This window comes from Meles meles, chromosome 15 (genome assembly GCF_922984935.1).
Source record: "Meles meles chromosome 15, mMelMel3.1 paternal haplotype, whole genome shotgun sequence".
NCBI lineage: Eukaryota > Metazoa > Chordata > Mammalia > Carnivora > Mustelidae > Meles > Meles meles.
In genome coordinates, this window is record NC_060080.1 from 30,706,129 (window position 1) to 30,721,843 (window position 15,715).

General features: G+C 37.4%; 1 protein-coding gene across 9 annotated transcripts in view; it reads left to right on the plus strand.

The window, feature by feature from the left end:
- The window catches only part of RMDN2 (regulator of microtubule dynamics 2), a 64,712-nt gene that overhangs the window by 30,912 nt on the left and 18,085 nt on the right, over nucleotides 1-15,715 (plus strand). For all 9 annotated transcript variants that reach the window (XM_045979860.1, XM_045979859.1, XM_045979852.1 and 6 more), the window contains 4 exons: nucleotides 2,208-2,268; nucleotides 9,143-9,218; nucleotides 10,094-10,171; nucleotides 15,003-15,101. In XM_045979860.1, coding sequence (XP_045835816.1) covers nucleotides 2,208-2,268; nucleotides 9,143-9,218; nucleotides 10,094-10,171; nucleotides 15,003-15,101 — 314 coding nt within the window. The remainder of the gene's footprint in view (nucleotides 1-2,207; nucleotides 2,269-9,142; nucleotides 9,219-10,093; nucleotides 10,172-15,002; nucleotides 15,102-15,715) is intronic.

A 15,715-nucleotide genomic window follows, 5' to 3' on the forward strand; every position in this document is an offset into this window, starting at 1 on the left:
TCTTTCTCTAAAATAGCGTAAGGAAGAAACAGCAAAGCATAATGATACCACAGACCACATTCCAGTTTCATTCACTGTCATTTTAATTTCTAAGAAGGTAGTATCTTCAAACTCCTTGTAATTACAATCCTTCCACTTGTAGATTTCCTCGCCCAGTGACTTTTGCACAAAGAGAAAAAACTAATTTGTGTTTGTATCTACTGAGAAAGTCACAGGATATCTATGTAAACTGTTTCAACATTCATCAGTATCAGATACTTTTTATTTCCTGTAAGCACTTGCCCCTACTCTGGGCATCGAGATTCCTCCTGTGTGTGATAGGAGGTAGAAATGATAGCAAAATCACATGTTCTCAGACCCTAGACGAGACCCGATGGCTTTTTGGGGAAGCAGTATTGTTGAAATAACCGTACATAAAAGGAAACAGATGGAAAGCCATTGTGAGAAAAGAGAATGCAGGACTTTAAGAGTAATAACAGCAAGGATATGATGGCAGGGGCTGGGGGTCGAGGTAGAGAAGGCTTTCCTGGGAAAGTAAGAGTCTCACATAGGTGAAATTATTTGGGATCTCTATTCTTAAATGTAGTAGAATTTAATTGAGTTAATGAATGAAGTGGTAAAAATGGAAAAAGAGATGGGCTGGAGGAAATTGGGGGACAGAAATGGAATGTAGATTGGAATAAGATCTATTTTAAAAAGAAACATTTATGATGTCATGGAAAAGGAATGAAAGCCTCAAATGCATTCATTCAGATATTGAAATATATTAAAAAATAATTCTTTTTCCTCTCCATTTAAGAAATATTTATTGGAGGGCGCCTGGGTGGCTCAGTGGGTTAAGCTGCTGCCTTCCGCTCGGGTCATGATCTCAGAGTCCTGGGATTGAGTCCTGCGTCAGGCTCTCTGCTGAGCAGGGAGCCTGCTTCCCTCTCTCTCTCTCTCTCTCTCTCTCTGCCTGCCTCTCTGTCTACTTGTGATCTCTCTGTCAAATAAATAAATAAAATCTTAAAAAAAAAAGAAAGAAAAAGAAATATTTATTAGAAATTACCGTGTCCTGGAACAATGTTAAAATGAGGGGTGGAGGGGAGAGAGAAGGGAGAGAGGAGGGAGGTGAATGTGATTAAGATGATGCTACATTAAGGAACTTGCTAGAAAGATCAACATCGAGGCAGCCCATCATACTTCAGGGTTCAGGTAGTGAGTACCCGGGAAAGGCAGTGACAAAAATAGGCTTGAGCTGAGACCAGCATTGGAGGACACTGGAGCTCTGCATAAGGGAAGAGGAAGTACTGAATGTTATTCCCTATAATAGCGTATTTAAATTATTTTTTTAAATGGTGCGGGAGGCGGCGCCTGAGTGGCTTAGCCAGTCTGCTTTTGGCTCAGATCATGATCCCAAGGTCCTGGAAACGAGTCCCGCATGGGGCTCCTTGCTCAGTGGGGAGCCTGCTTCTCCCTCTCCCTCTGCCTGCCCCCCCCACCCCGCTTACTTGAGCTTTCTCCCTCTCTGTCACATAAATAAATAAAAACTTTAAAAAATATAAAAAATAAAATTGTTGTGCCAGGGGAAAACATGATGGCCCAGGAATGCAGAATTCTTTCCGCGCCCTCTCGCTGGGGTGGAGCCTTACACAGCGCCTCTTTTGAATTACTCTGATCATAATTTGTCTTCCAAACAAAATATGAATCTTATATCTAAAGGAACATTATTATAATTGCCAGAATTAAAAGACCAATGTAAGTGTCTCAAATAGATCACAAAGTATGATGTCCTAAGGAAAACAGCTTTCCTACCGGACTTCTGTTGGATTAGTGAGGCTGCAGAACCCGCCTGCCTACTACCAAGCGTCCTTTCCTAGTCTCAGGGTAATGGACTCCATTTCAGGCTTGTGGTTGTGCACTCAAAGCTATTTTTGCTCATTTGGCCAAGGAGCTAAAATACTGATTTTGTTTCTAATATTTAAATGTACATTTAAAACCGGTTTTCATTTATTTAAAAATTATTCTTTTAATATATGTCTACGATTCAGTGTCAGTTGGTATTAAAACACTTCACTTTGTAATTTTTTCCGATTTCCCAGGTGATACTTCCCAGGTGATACTTCCAGTCTTGGGACCATATTTTTGGAACCACTGACTGAATTCAATAATCCACTCCTCTACCAACTCGCATGAAGGTACTAACTGTACGTACATTTGTCTTTCAGGAAAGACATTAGGGGAGAGAGCTATCACTAGAGCACCCACAAATGGACATTGTCATCTGTGGTAAGTACACAGAACTTCTGTAGTTTTTTAAACCTTCATATGCCTCTGTATAAGTTACAATTGATTTTTAAGATATTATTGACCCGTTTCACCTGTCACATTCACTGAAAAATATATTTAGTAGATAGCACAGAAACTATTCTTATTCTCCTGTATTTTATAGTATGTATATTTTAAATATATTCAAAGTAAACTTTCACTGAAGATTTTGTAAGTGTATCTACCAAGTGCAGTGCCTTTGAACGTGATAAATTCTAATTAAATATAATTTAACATTTTGTTTGAAAACAAATATTGAATTGATACCATGTTTCTAAGTGAAATGTAGGAAGAAGGCTTCAAAGAATAAAAGACTGTCACTCATTTCTTTTACCTTAATGAGTCCATGAGTACAAATTCTACATGTCAAAGAGAAGCCATTTTTAATATAAGGAATATAAGAAATTTCAAACAAAGGGAATTTAATTCATTGGGTAGGTGAATATCCTTGGGGAAACAAATTTATTCTTGAATGCATTTTGTTTTGGATCCTTTGTGTGTTTAGAATTATAAAACATATAAAACACAAATAAGAAATATATTGTTTTAAATTAACACTCTTTGGTTGCATTTTTCTTTAAGATTTTATTTTTTTATTTATTTGAGAAAGAGAGAGAGCATGAGCAGGGTGAGGGGCAGAGGAAACTCCCTGATGAGCTGGGATCCCAGGACTCCCAAGATCACAACTTGAGCGAAAAGCAGATTCTTCACCCACCAAGCCACCCAGGCACCCCTGTGGTTGCATTTTTACAACATCTCTTAGTTCCTTATCGCAATACAGGTACTTCAGGTGCTAAGAAAATAACAATAGTAAATTAATTTATGACCCTTCTCTCAGACCTAGGTTTCCAGAAACCTACCGCTCTTCGGGATTATTTTTATTCTTCTGGAGCACTTTTAGGCAAAATCTCTCTCACAATGGCTCCCTTTCTGCAGGTCCACATTTGTCCCACAGGAAATTCATTTTCATTCCACTGGCTAACTCTGAAATGCAGACCATTTTCTCAAAGCAGAGCTGTCTCTTTACTCCGCAACCAGCAGGGGGAGCTCCACCCACACGCTCATCTAAGCTTCTCTGCTTAGGAGTCAAGGACTTTTTTTTATGTCCCCGAAGGGACACAGGCCGGAGTAAAAACAGGTCTTTTGATCTGGTCTCACTTGGCTTAAGATGAGGTGCAAGTCTCCCGCCTGTCCCCTCTAATGAGAAGATGGGAAGCAGAGCCCATTGTCTGCCTATCTGCAAGAATCCTTCTTTACCTTCTCTTCTATAGCCTGGAGAAGGGCCCAGGGCTGACCCGGCAGAACCTGTCAGTCATTTCCTTAGGGTGTCATGCACGGGCAGTAGAACTTCTGGCTTTAGGAATTGGAGCACCTAAAGTGAAGTATTGTTCTATGCCCCTGGTCCCTCTGCCGCAACTCTAGCAGAAAGGCAGTTTTGCAGTTAACCTCCTGGTACATATCTTTAATATCATTTTCCCAGTAAGTAAGGGTCTTGGCTATCATTTCTACAGCCAAATAGACCTTCTCATCTAATTTGCACATCAGTATTAATAAATGAACATAGGAATGCATTAAGGTACTTCTGTTCTTCTGCTTTTAGTCGTAACTGTAATGAATTTGTATTGATCAAGCCACACACTCTTCATCTCCTTGGATACTGGAGGTTTGGGAGCTGCTTGACGAGGTTTAGAGGAAGAAAGAACCCTGAAGCCCTACTTGCTCTTAACTCTGAGCTGCTCCTCGTCTCCCTGGCGCTGCATTGCTCTTCCTCTTTTGTCCTTCTCCTTCTCCCACACATGGATCTGCATCCATGAAAAATCACACTTAAAATATACAGTGGATTTCAGTCCTCAACTTGAGGGCATTTATCTATGTAAGCTTCAGATTTTCATAGAGGAATTTTCATAAGTCTTCCCTGGGGGCTACATAAGTACCTTGAAATCTATCTTGTAAGAAGAAATTGTCCGTAACTCTGCCCTCATAGGCTACCTGGTCTGTCGTACACTAGTCTGGCTTCTTTGCTTTAGTTCATCTTATTTCACTTCTTGTTGTGAACAGATTGCCTTGTTTATAACTGTGGTATTTGACTCCAAGTTTAAATCTTATACACACACACACACACACACAGAGTAGTGATCCAACTGTATTGCACATGTCATGTTCAGTATCAGTTTTAAATCTTAAAAAATGTTAAAATCTGGGGCACCTGGGTGGCTCAGTTGGTTAAGCGACTGCCTTCGGCTCAGGTCATGATTCCAGAGTCCTGGGATCGAGTCCCACATCGGGCTCGCTGCTCCTTGGAGAGTCTGCCTCTCCCTCTTTCTCCCCTCTCATGCTCTCTCTCTCAAATAAATAAATAAAATCTTTAAAAAAAAATGTTAAAATCTAATCAGTTGATAAAATTTGATAAATTCAAATATCTTAGTTCTTAGAATATATTATATTGTATGTCATGAATACAAGAGTTTTCATTCAATTAAATAGTAGAGGCTTAGGGTTATGATAAAAGAAATTAAAAGTTTGACTTGAGAAGCAGTGGTTAAAATTTAGGTTAACTGATTCCATAATTAATTGTAATAAAAATATCATAAAAAGTCTTTTTGGGGGTGTTAAGACATTTTCTCATTCATTTGGCGTAAATGACAAAGTACAGTCTCGGGCCGACTGCCTATTTTCATAAATAGTTTTATTGGCTCACAGCCACACCTATGCGTTTGTGCACAGCGATGAAGTTGAATAGTTGCAAACCTTGACTATCTGACCCCAAAGCCTAAAATGTTTGCTACAAATTCTGTTGTTTTTGTTGTACCCAGCCTAAAATACTTCTAGAACCAAGAGAGTAAAATCACTATGGATTTAGTTTGTTAGCCCAACAGGCTTGACCTTAATTACAACTAATGTCTTACATATTTGTTGTGCTCTACTGTTCACAAATTATATCCAGATGTTTACAGCACACGAGTCACAGAGCAACCCGTTTCCACTTTATAGATAAGGATGAACCAGGTAGTGTGCTTAGGGGTTCTGTTGTGGGGAGTGGTGTGCTGATTAGTATGCAAGAGTCACATAATTAATAGAAAAACAACAACCAGATCTCTTATTCCTAGATACTCAGTATTTTTTCCTCTTACATAATTTTTCTACTGCTTTCCTACAGTGTAAATAGCATTTGTGCTGAATAAGAAGTATACAGGGAAACTAATGGGGTTATTTTAGTAGTTGTTAAAGCAGGAATGTTGGTCATTTATTAAAGATACATTCAATATCAATGCAAAGAAAATAAGAATTTTTGTCAAAGCATGTATGGTGAGAATGACCTCTAGATGGAGGTAATGGACCATGTTGTGAATTACTGTTCTTTAGAGTTCCCGTCAACTTGAGACGGTTTAAATTACATGTTTAAAGATGAACAGCATAAAAGAACAAAAACACGCAGACACACAGAGACATAAGTGGAACTGATTGCCAAAAGAAGAAGTGATGATCCTTTGAGGTCAGGTGAACTTTGAACTTAAAATATGTAGGAAGATAAGCAATATTTTATTATTTTTTTAAAGATTTAATTTATTTATTTGACAGGCAGAGATCACAAGTAGGCAGAGAAGCAGGCAGAGAGAGGGGGAAGCAGGCTCCCCGCCGAGCAGAGAGCCCGATGTGGGGCTTGATCCCAGGACCCTGAGATCGTGACCTGAGCCGAAGGCAGAGGCTTAACCCTCTGAGCCACCCAGGTGCCCCAATATTTTAGACTTTAAAGAAACAGACTTCAAGGGGTGCCTGGGTGGCTCAGTCAGTTAAGCATCCGATTCTTGATCTCAGCTCAGAAAAAAAAAAAGAGAGAGAGAAAGAAGAAAAGAAAGAAACAGACTTCAAAAAAGATTATGAAAAGCATTAAGACTGATTATTTATAAGGGAAATGTGTATATTTCATATAATGGTATGCATTATATGAAATATGCATATATTCATTATATGAAATTGCATAAGTCGTAGAGGGGTTTTTTCCCCTTTTCTCCTCACTCCGAGTGGCTTGGAGAGAGCATGTCGAGAAAGCAGTGTCGATGCCTAGCGCCGTGCACGGAGTTGTTCTGATGCTGACGTCTAGCGCAATAGATGATTGATCCCAGCACTCTAGATCAGCGAACATAGATTCTTTTCTTTTGATTCCAGTGCAAATATTTGGGTTGTTCTATAAGTCTGTGGATGAGAAAGTTCAAACAGAATCAATGGATTTTTCTAAAAATGTGACATGATTTGTTTTTTATTTCTTTGCCAGCATATAGAGTAGGGAAATTGAGCCAGTACATCTGGATTTAAGCAAGGCATTAATGTAAGTTTACTTATGACATTCTTATGGACAAGATGCAGAAATGTGGGCAGGTCTCTGGGTTACCCACGTAGAGAGAAGGGTTCAAGCCTCAGCTGCTCAACAGAATAACTATTGGCAACATCATTGTCGATCTGGAGGTGATTCTAGGGTTCCAGGTCTGTATCTTAGACACTGGTATGTTCTGTAATTTTGTCAGTGGGTAAATATAGAGTAGGTATGTTTATAAAAGTTGCAAGTAACATGAAACTAGAAGAGGATGTATGATGAATGGCAGTAGTAATTCAAAAGATTTTCACATGTGTGAATTGATAGGGATAAATGTGGAAGGAGGGATGGAGAGAAAAGCATCAACATCTAACTTAGGGAAAAACATGAGAATCTGAATAAAGCTTGGAGTTTCATTAATAATAATGTATTACTATTGGTACATTGTAAAAATTAGGTATCAGTATTGCTTGACAGTATTGGTAGACTTGTGATAAATGTACTCTACTAATGTAATATGTAAACAGGAGAGAAAATAATATGGATGTATGAGAACTCTCTGTACCATCTTTGCAACTTTCCTATAAATCTCAGGCTATTTTAAAATAAAAACTTTTTTTTAAAGTGGCCTAAGGTTTTAAGTCCTATTGAGTCAGAAAATGATAAATGCCCATTTAAAAAAAAAAAAGGAGCATTGGGGGAAATAGATGTATGGAATTCTGCTCCACTTTCTTGAACTCCCTGGGAGGAATGATAGAACAAAATGACAGAGAGCATTTAAAAAGACCGCGGTGAGGCTGGAGGCGAGGCAACAATAGCAGTTCTACAGGGAAACTCATTAGTCTTTCTCCGGTATCTTTTCCTCCAGGCTCAGTCTCTGGTGGGTGCAGAGAGCTATGTGTAATGTAGTCTGATGATAGAATTTGTGAGTAGTAGTATATCTCCTAGTCTAGTTAGTCTCTCAGAATACTTTTTTTTTAAAATATTTATTTATTTGGCAGACAGAGATCACAGTTGGGCAGAGAGGCACACAGAGAGAGAGGAAGGGAAGCAGGCTCCCCGCTGAGCAGAGAGCCCGATGTAGGGCTCGATCCCAGAACCCCAGGATCATGACCTGAGCCGAAAGCAGAGGCTTTAACCCACTGAGCCACCAAGGCGCCCCTCAGATTTTGATAGGTTGATTTAGTCATCATTCTTGTTTCTCCTGTAGCAGATTTGGTTGATTATATAGAAACTGGAAATTCAGAGGTCAAACAAATCATAACTGAAAAGTGACTGTTTTGTTGGTTGTCATAAGTTATGTGAATTATGTCATCTTTCTGGAAGGGTCTTCCTGTTCCAAATTAAGAAAATTGTTCACTTCCTTTTTGTACTTGAAAGTTATGCTAATCTACAGGAATGATCAAGATAAATACTCCAAATTACATCTTTCATTTCAATTATGACAGTGCAAGTAAAAATTAATACTTACTCTTGAAATATTTAGGTAAATGAATATTTTGCCTCAGACAGAAACACTCTGAAATACTCTGGAGACTTGAAACAGAGAGAAACACTCTGGTATAAAGAGTAATACATCCCCACGGGGCTCCTGGGTGGCTCAGTGGGTTAAAGCCTCTGCCTTAGACTCAGTTCATGATCCTGGGGTCCTGGGATCCAGCCCCGCATCAGGCTATCTGCTCAGCAGGGAGCCTGCTTCCTCCTCTCTCTCTGCCTGCCTCTCTGCCTACTTGTGATCTCTGTCAAATAAATAAAAAAATAAAATCTTAAAAAAAAAAAAAGAGTAATACATCCCCAGATTTCGGAGTGAGCAAATTGCTGAACAAATATCACACCCAATTTATGTCAAATAATTATTGATGTAACTTTTGTATTCCCAGTGGGAAAAAAAATTAATTCATGGGATACGCTATTCTAGGTTGCAGTGTTTCCAAGGACGGATCGAAGGTCATGGGGAATTTTTCGGAAAAGTGTATTCTGAAACTACCTTTGATTTTGTTTTAGTCATGGTATTTATTTTTGTTTTCAAATGACATTAAGGGATGCTGTGAAATTTTTATTTTTATTTTTATTTTTATTAAGGAGGATCAGGGATATGATGATACAATATATTTTTCAATTTATTACCTGTGTGACTAGACTTCTTCAGAGAACCTCTTTGTGACTTTGATGTTGATGATGGTGATAACAGCAACTCCTATTTCTCAGAACTCACTATGTGCCCGGTAGTATTCTAAGCAATTATGTGTTCGAGGTGTTCTGGCATACGTACAGGATGTATGAGATGGTGTTATTTTCCCTGTCATAGGTGAGGAAATTGGCCTCATGTTCATGTCAGTTATTTTTTTATTTTTCATTTTATTTTTTTTCATTTCATTTTATTTTATTTTCATAAAGATGCCCTTGCATCTATATGAATACTTCTGTCAAATATTAATAATTGCTTTAGAAATATTTAAGTGTTATATTTGATGGTATTTGATTAAAAGTTCACACGCTCTCCACCGTTTTTATTCTTTTCAGGTATGCAGTTCTGTGTGGCTATGTATCTGAGTTTGAGGGCTTACAAAACAAAATCAACTATGGACATCGCTTCAAGGTATTTCTTGATATTAAAAATATTTTAATGGACCTATATGTTTCCTTAAAATATATAAATTAAATTATTCAACAAATTAACCTAAAGAAATTTATCTTTTTTATTTAAATGAAGTGACAGTCTTTACATCGTACCATGCAAAAAAGAATGAAACTACTTGGGAGTTTGAAGATTATTATTATGCTGGAACTTGAAAGTAGTCACATAGTGGACGAGTATTACTTGTTCAAAGACTGAGGATTAGTCTTTTGGTCATGAACTCACCAATATCATCAGCATGATGGGGACTAATTAGTTAACATTTCTTGCATATTGATGTGGCAGGAGGAGTAGAATCCAATTGAAGGCTTAAACTTAACATGATGAGTGAATAAAACAGATAATGTACGTGTACATCGTTTATAATGTGCCTGTAGCTTTGATAGCTCAATATAAATGGTCACAGTTTGTCTTCCAGCTCCCTATAACGATTATAATAACATCAGGAGAGTAGATCCCTCCACCACCTAGTTGTGCTGTTCTTTCTCCCGTTATACCCCCATCATTTGATATTTGCAAGGGTGCTTCCGAATAGTAAGTACTAGCTAGGCAAGGCATGGCAGACAAAAATGTCACTTGGACGTTTTCTATTTTTATAGTGACATTTGGCTTTAAATTATTCATTGCTTAATTAAATCATAGTCACAGTCTGGTTCTAGTTGTGGGCAGTCATTCCCGAAAATTGAATTATTAGTTAAGACTTACTTGTATTAATGCTAAGGATCGAGGAGGAGGACCAAACAACACTGTAAAGCCCCTTTGAATTGACTAGGCACACTTCCATTCATCACTGCCTGAAATCTGAGAGATGGTATTTGTTTTGATTTTTCTTTCAGGAACATCTAGATAAAGCAATCCAATTTTTACCTGAAGAACCCTTTTTGTATTACCTCAAAGGAAGATACTGTTATACTGTGAGTTGAATGTTTCTATCTATAAGTCTTGTTTAAATATACTATGATTATGGGATATATTTCCAGTGACTTATTCTTTCTTTAAGTGTTTTACCTAGTGCCTACTGTAGGGAAAATGATAAAATCAGTACCTATTTTATGAATTTATGATTGATTTGTTTGTATGCTGTGTTACATAGAGGATGTAATTTTTATATACACATATATATCTGTGTTTTCTCCTGAGCACCTTTCTGTTTCCCCTGGCAGCAATCACATGTCCCCTTTGTGCTCTCAGTTGTTGGTCAGCCTCCTATAGGCATGTGCTCTGTGTTGGTGTACTACTCTTTGTTTTGTGAGAGGACTGTTTCATTTATCAGTGTGTTGAACATAAATTATGTGCCCACTGTTCTTGTCTTCAAAGAACTGAATTTAGAAAGGCACTTGAAACATACAGAAATAAATCAAGACAGCTGGCAAGTCTAAGATCCAGTGTCTTAAATGACATTAGTTTATAGAAAATTAACAGAATGTGAAAATCTATCTTAAGAGATGCATGAAAAATTATGCTGAAGAGAAATGCTATTTCTGAATGAGGAAATTAGCATAAGCAAAATAGGAAGCTTTTTAATTGTGGTTTGAGGATTAGGAATGGAGAAGGAAGCTCTTTTATTGAACACCTGCTATGTATCAAATGTGCAGTTTATACTTTGTATTTCTTATCCCCTTTAATCCTTGAAACAGCCCTGTAAGCAGTTTTTATTCTACCAGTTTTAGATATTGAGAACCTGAGTCTTCATTAAGGTACAAGACTCCACAGGCTTAAAAACCATTGACCCAACCCCACATGAGTCTGGGGATTGAATGTACGTTATTTGTTTAGGCTTAAAAGAAAAAATCTGGGGGCGCCTGGGTGGCTCAGTGGGTTAGGGCCTCTACCTTCAGCTCAGGCCATGATCCCCAAGCCCCGCATCGAGCTCTCTGCCCGGCGGGGAGCCTGCTTCTCCCCTCTCTCTGTCTCTGCCTGCCTCTCTGCCTACTTGTCATCTCTCTGTCAAATAAATAAATTTTAAAAATCTAAAAAAAAAAAGGAAAAAAAGAAAAAGTCTGAAAGGACCACATCTACACAGAGGTTAAGTAACATGCAACTAAACAATGAATGGATCAACCAAGAAATCAAAGAAGAAATTTTAAAAAATATATGGAGACAAATGAAAATGAAAACACAATGATCTGAAATCTTTGAGATGCAGCAAAAGTGGTTATAAGAGGGAAGTGTATAGCAACACAGGCCTACCTCAAGAAGCAAGAAAGATTTCAAACAACCGAACCTTACACCTAAAAGAGCTGAAAAAGAAGAGCAAAACCCAAATCCAGCCGAAGGAAGGAAATAATGATCAGAGCAGAAATAAATGATATTGAAACAAGGAAGAAAGAAAGAAAGAAAATAGAAGAGATCAATGAAACCAGGATTGACTCTTTGAACAGATAAACAATGATCAATTGCTGGCCAGACTCACCCACCCACAAAAAAAAAAGAACTCAAACAAACAAAATCAGAAATGAAAGAGAAGAAATAACTGACACCACAGAAATACAAAGGATTATAAGAGAATATTATGAAAAATTATATGCCAACAAACTGGACAACCTAGAAGAGATGGATAAATTCATAGACACATATAATCTACCAAAACTGAAAGAGGAAGAAATAGAAAATTTGAACAGACCAATTACCAGCAATGAAATTGAATCAGTAATCAAAAAACTCCCAACCAAAAAAGTCCAGATGTCTTCACAGGTGATTCTATCATATATTTAGAGAAGAGCTAATACCGATTCTTCTCAAACTTTTCCAAAAAATAAAATAAGAAGGAACACTCCCGAATTCATTCTAATAGGTCAGCATTATCCTGGTTCCAAAACTAGATAAAGACAAAACAACAAAAAGAACTACAGGCTAATATCTCTGGTGACCATAGATGCAAAAATCCTCAACAAAATATTAGCAAGACAAATCCATCAATACATTCAAAAATCATTCACTGTGATCAATGGGATTTATTTCTGGAATGCAAGGGTGGTTCGGTATTTGCAAATCAATCAGTGTGATATATCACATTATTAAGAGAAAGGATAAAAACCATATGATCATTTCAATAGATGCAGAAAAACCATTTGACAGAGTACAATATCCATTCATGATAAAACCCTCAACAAAGTTGGTTTAGAAGGAACATACCTCAACATAATAATGGCCTTATATGAAAAATCCACAGTTAACGTTATACTCAATGGTGAAAAACTGAGAGCTTTTCCCCTAAGATCAGAAACAAGACAAGGATGTCCATTCTCACTGCTTTTATTCAGCATAGTACTAGAAGTCCTAGCCATAGCAATCAGATAAAAGGAAGAAATAAAAGGCTTCCAAATTGGTAAGGAAGAAGTAAAAGTTTCACTATTCACAGATGAGATGATTCTATATATAGAAAACCTTAAGAATGACACCAAAAAACTACTAGAACTGATAAATTAATTCAGTAAGCTCACAGGATAGAAAATCTCCATGTAGAGAAATCCATTGCATTTCTAAAAAGCAAAAAGAGAAATTAAGAAAACAATCCCATTTACAGTTACAAAAATAATAAAATACCTAGGAATAAACTTAATCAAAGGGGTAAAAAACCTATATTCTGAAAACTATAAAAAATTGTTAAAGAATTAAAGATGATCTAAAGAAATGGTAAGACATTCCATCCTTACGGATTGAAAGAACAAATATTGTCAAACTGACTCTACTACCCAAAGTAATCTATGGACTTAATGCAATCCCTAGCCAAGTACCAACAGCATTTTTCATAGAACTAGAACAAACAATCCTAAACTTTGTATGGAACCACCCAACTAGCCAAAGCAATCTTGAAAAAGAAGAACAAAACTGGTGTTATCACAATTCCAGGTTTCAAGTTATATTACAAGTAATCAAAATGGTATGTTACTTACACAAAAATAGACTTGTAGATCAATAGAACAGAATAGAAAGCCTAGAAGTAAACCCACAATTGCATGGTCACTTAATCTTCAACAAAGGAGACAAGAATATACAATGGGAAAAAGATAGTCTCTTCAACAAATGGTGTTGGGAAAAGTGGACAGCTACATGTAAAAGAATGAAACTGGACCACTTTCTTACATCTATACCAAAAAACTCAAAATGTACTAAAGACCTAAATGTGAGGCCTGAAACCATAAAAATCATAGAAGGGAGCATAGATAGTAATTTCTCTGACATTGACCATAACAGCATCTTTCTAGATGTGTCTCCTGAAGCAAAGGAAACAACCAACAAAACTAGAGACAACATACTGAATGGAAAAGATATTTGCAACTGACGTATCCAATAAAAGATTAGTGTCCAAAATACATAAAAGAACTGATACAACTCAACACTCAAATAATCCAATTTTAAAATGGGCAGAAGAATGAACAGATTTGTCTCCAAAGAAGAAATACAGATGGCCAACAGACACATTTGGAAAGATGCTCAACATCACTCATTGTCAGGGAAATGTAAATCAAAACCACAATGAAATATAACCTCACATCTAGCAGAATGCCTAAAATTGAAAAGACAAAAAAATAACAAGTGTTAGTGAGGATGTAGAGAAATAGGTACCCTTGTGCACTGTTGGTGGGAATGGAAACTGGTGAACTATCCTATGATCCAGTAATCACACTACTGAGTACCCAAAGAATACAAAAACTTTAATTCAAAGTGATACATGGACCCCAATGTTCATTGTAACCTATTTTCAATAGCCAAATTATGGAAGCAACCTAAGTGTCCATCAATAGATGAATAGATAAAAAAGTGTTATATTATACAATATAATAGAATATTATTCAGCCATAGAAAAGAATGAAGTCATGCCATTTGCAGCAACATGGTTGGACCTAGGCTATAATGCTAAGCAAAATAAGCCAGTCAGAGAAAGACAAACACCTTATGCTTTCACTCATGTGTGGAATTTAAGAAACAAAACAAATGAACAAGGGAACTAAAAAAGAGACAAACCAAAAAACAGACTCTAAACTACAGAGAATAAGTAGCTGGTTATCAGAGGTGAGGTGAGTGAGGTAGATGAAGGGGACGAAGAGCACACTTCTCTTGTACAACACCGAGTGACATGTGGAATTGTTGAATCAGTGTATTGTACACCTGAAAAGAACAGAACACTGTACGTTAACTACATTGGAATTTAAATGGGGGGGAAAGGAAGCAAACAATAAATGATAATATGAATTTTGATTTTGGTGGTTATTGGTTAAAATTTTCTCCTGAATTGTAAATATGTATCCTGGGCCCTCACTCTGTACTCCCTCTGGGTTAAAGATCCTTCTTCTATTTACATTTCTGAGATGCTGTGTTCTGGGTCAGGCTGGCCGCAGAGGGTAGGCAGGAAGGAACCCAAGGTGGGGACTAGTAGGTCCTACACTCTGAAAAGAAACACTGTGTGGTCATCTCAGAATCTTGAATCATATAAATAAACAGGATCAGCAGTATTCCCCATCCCTTTCCCTGTCTGAACACAAATCTTACCGTGAGTAGTTCAGATTGATTTGGGAACCAGTGCTTTTAGAGCTCACGGTTTGTTAGAACTATAAAAGGGGAAGGTAAAATATTAGTACCGTAAAGATGATCTCTGTCATATAGGTTATTTATGGAGATGTTTATCTTTATATATTCTATGCATATACATCCATATACACTTGGACATGCATGTCTGAGGAGAGACGATTCATTCAAAAGGTGATTAACTTTCTAAGAATGATGTCGCCTCCCTGTTTGCAGGTCTCAAAACTGAGCTGGATTGAGAAAAAGATGGCCGCTACTCTGTTTGGAAAAATACCATCCTCAACTGTAGAAGAAGCTTTGCAAAATTTCCTTAAGGTATATTTTGTCTGTCTGTTATTTTAGTATCAAACTGGCTCTGACCTGCACCAACCTTCCTACGCTTCTCCATGCGTAGATCTCTAACAGAAGCCCCGGGTCGAATCCTAGTTTGGGGGTGTGCAGACTGCTTCCCAGAGCAGCTAGTTATGCCCTAGGTCCTAGGGGCACAGCCCTTGCTACCAAATCCAAGAGTTGCTCTCCGGGTCATGTGAGTATGTACAAAAGCATTCATGCCCTGATTGTTAGACGTGTTCCCAAATACTCCCAATTAGCCTCATACAGAAGCAGTTTAATCTTGAAGAACTAAAAGATACCAAAGGGGAGAGTTATTATTTTTCATAAGTTGCAGACAGTTCTATGGAACACAGGGCATCAGACCAAACCAGTATTTTCATTCCTGTCTTAAATGTATAATTGCAATGTTGATAAAACTCTAAACAGTAATAATGTGTGTGTGTATATAATCAAGTTTCTGGTGGGCTAATCCCTTTATCTTTCTCTCGGAGCAATTATAGGATTTTACAGACACTCAGATGCCTTTTCGTTCCTTATTTACCTTTTCAGATTTGTAACAATGTAGGCAAAAATCAGGCTCTAGGGGCGCCTGGGTG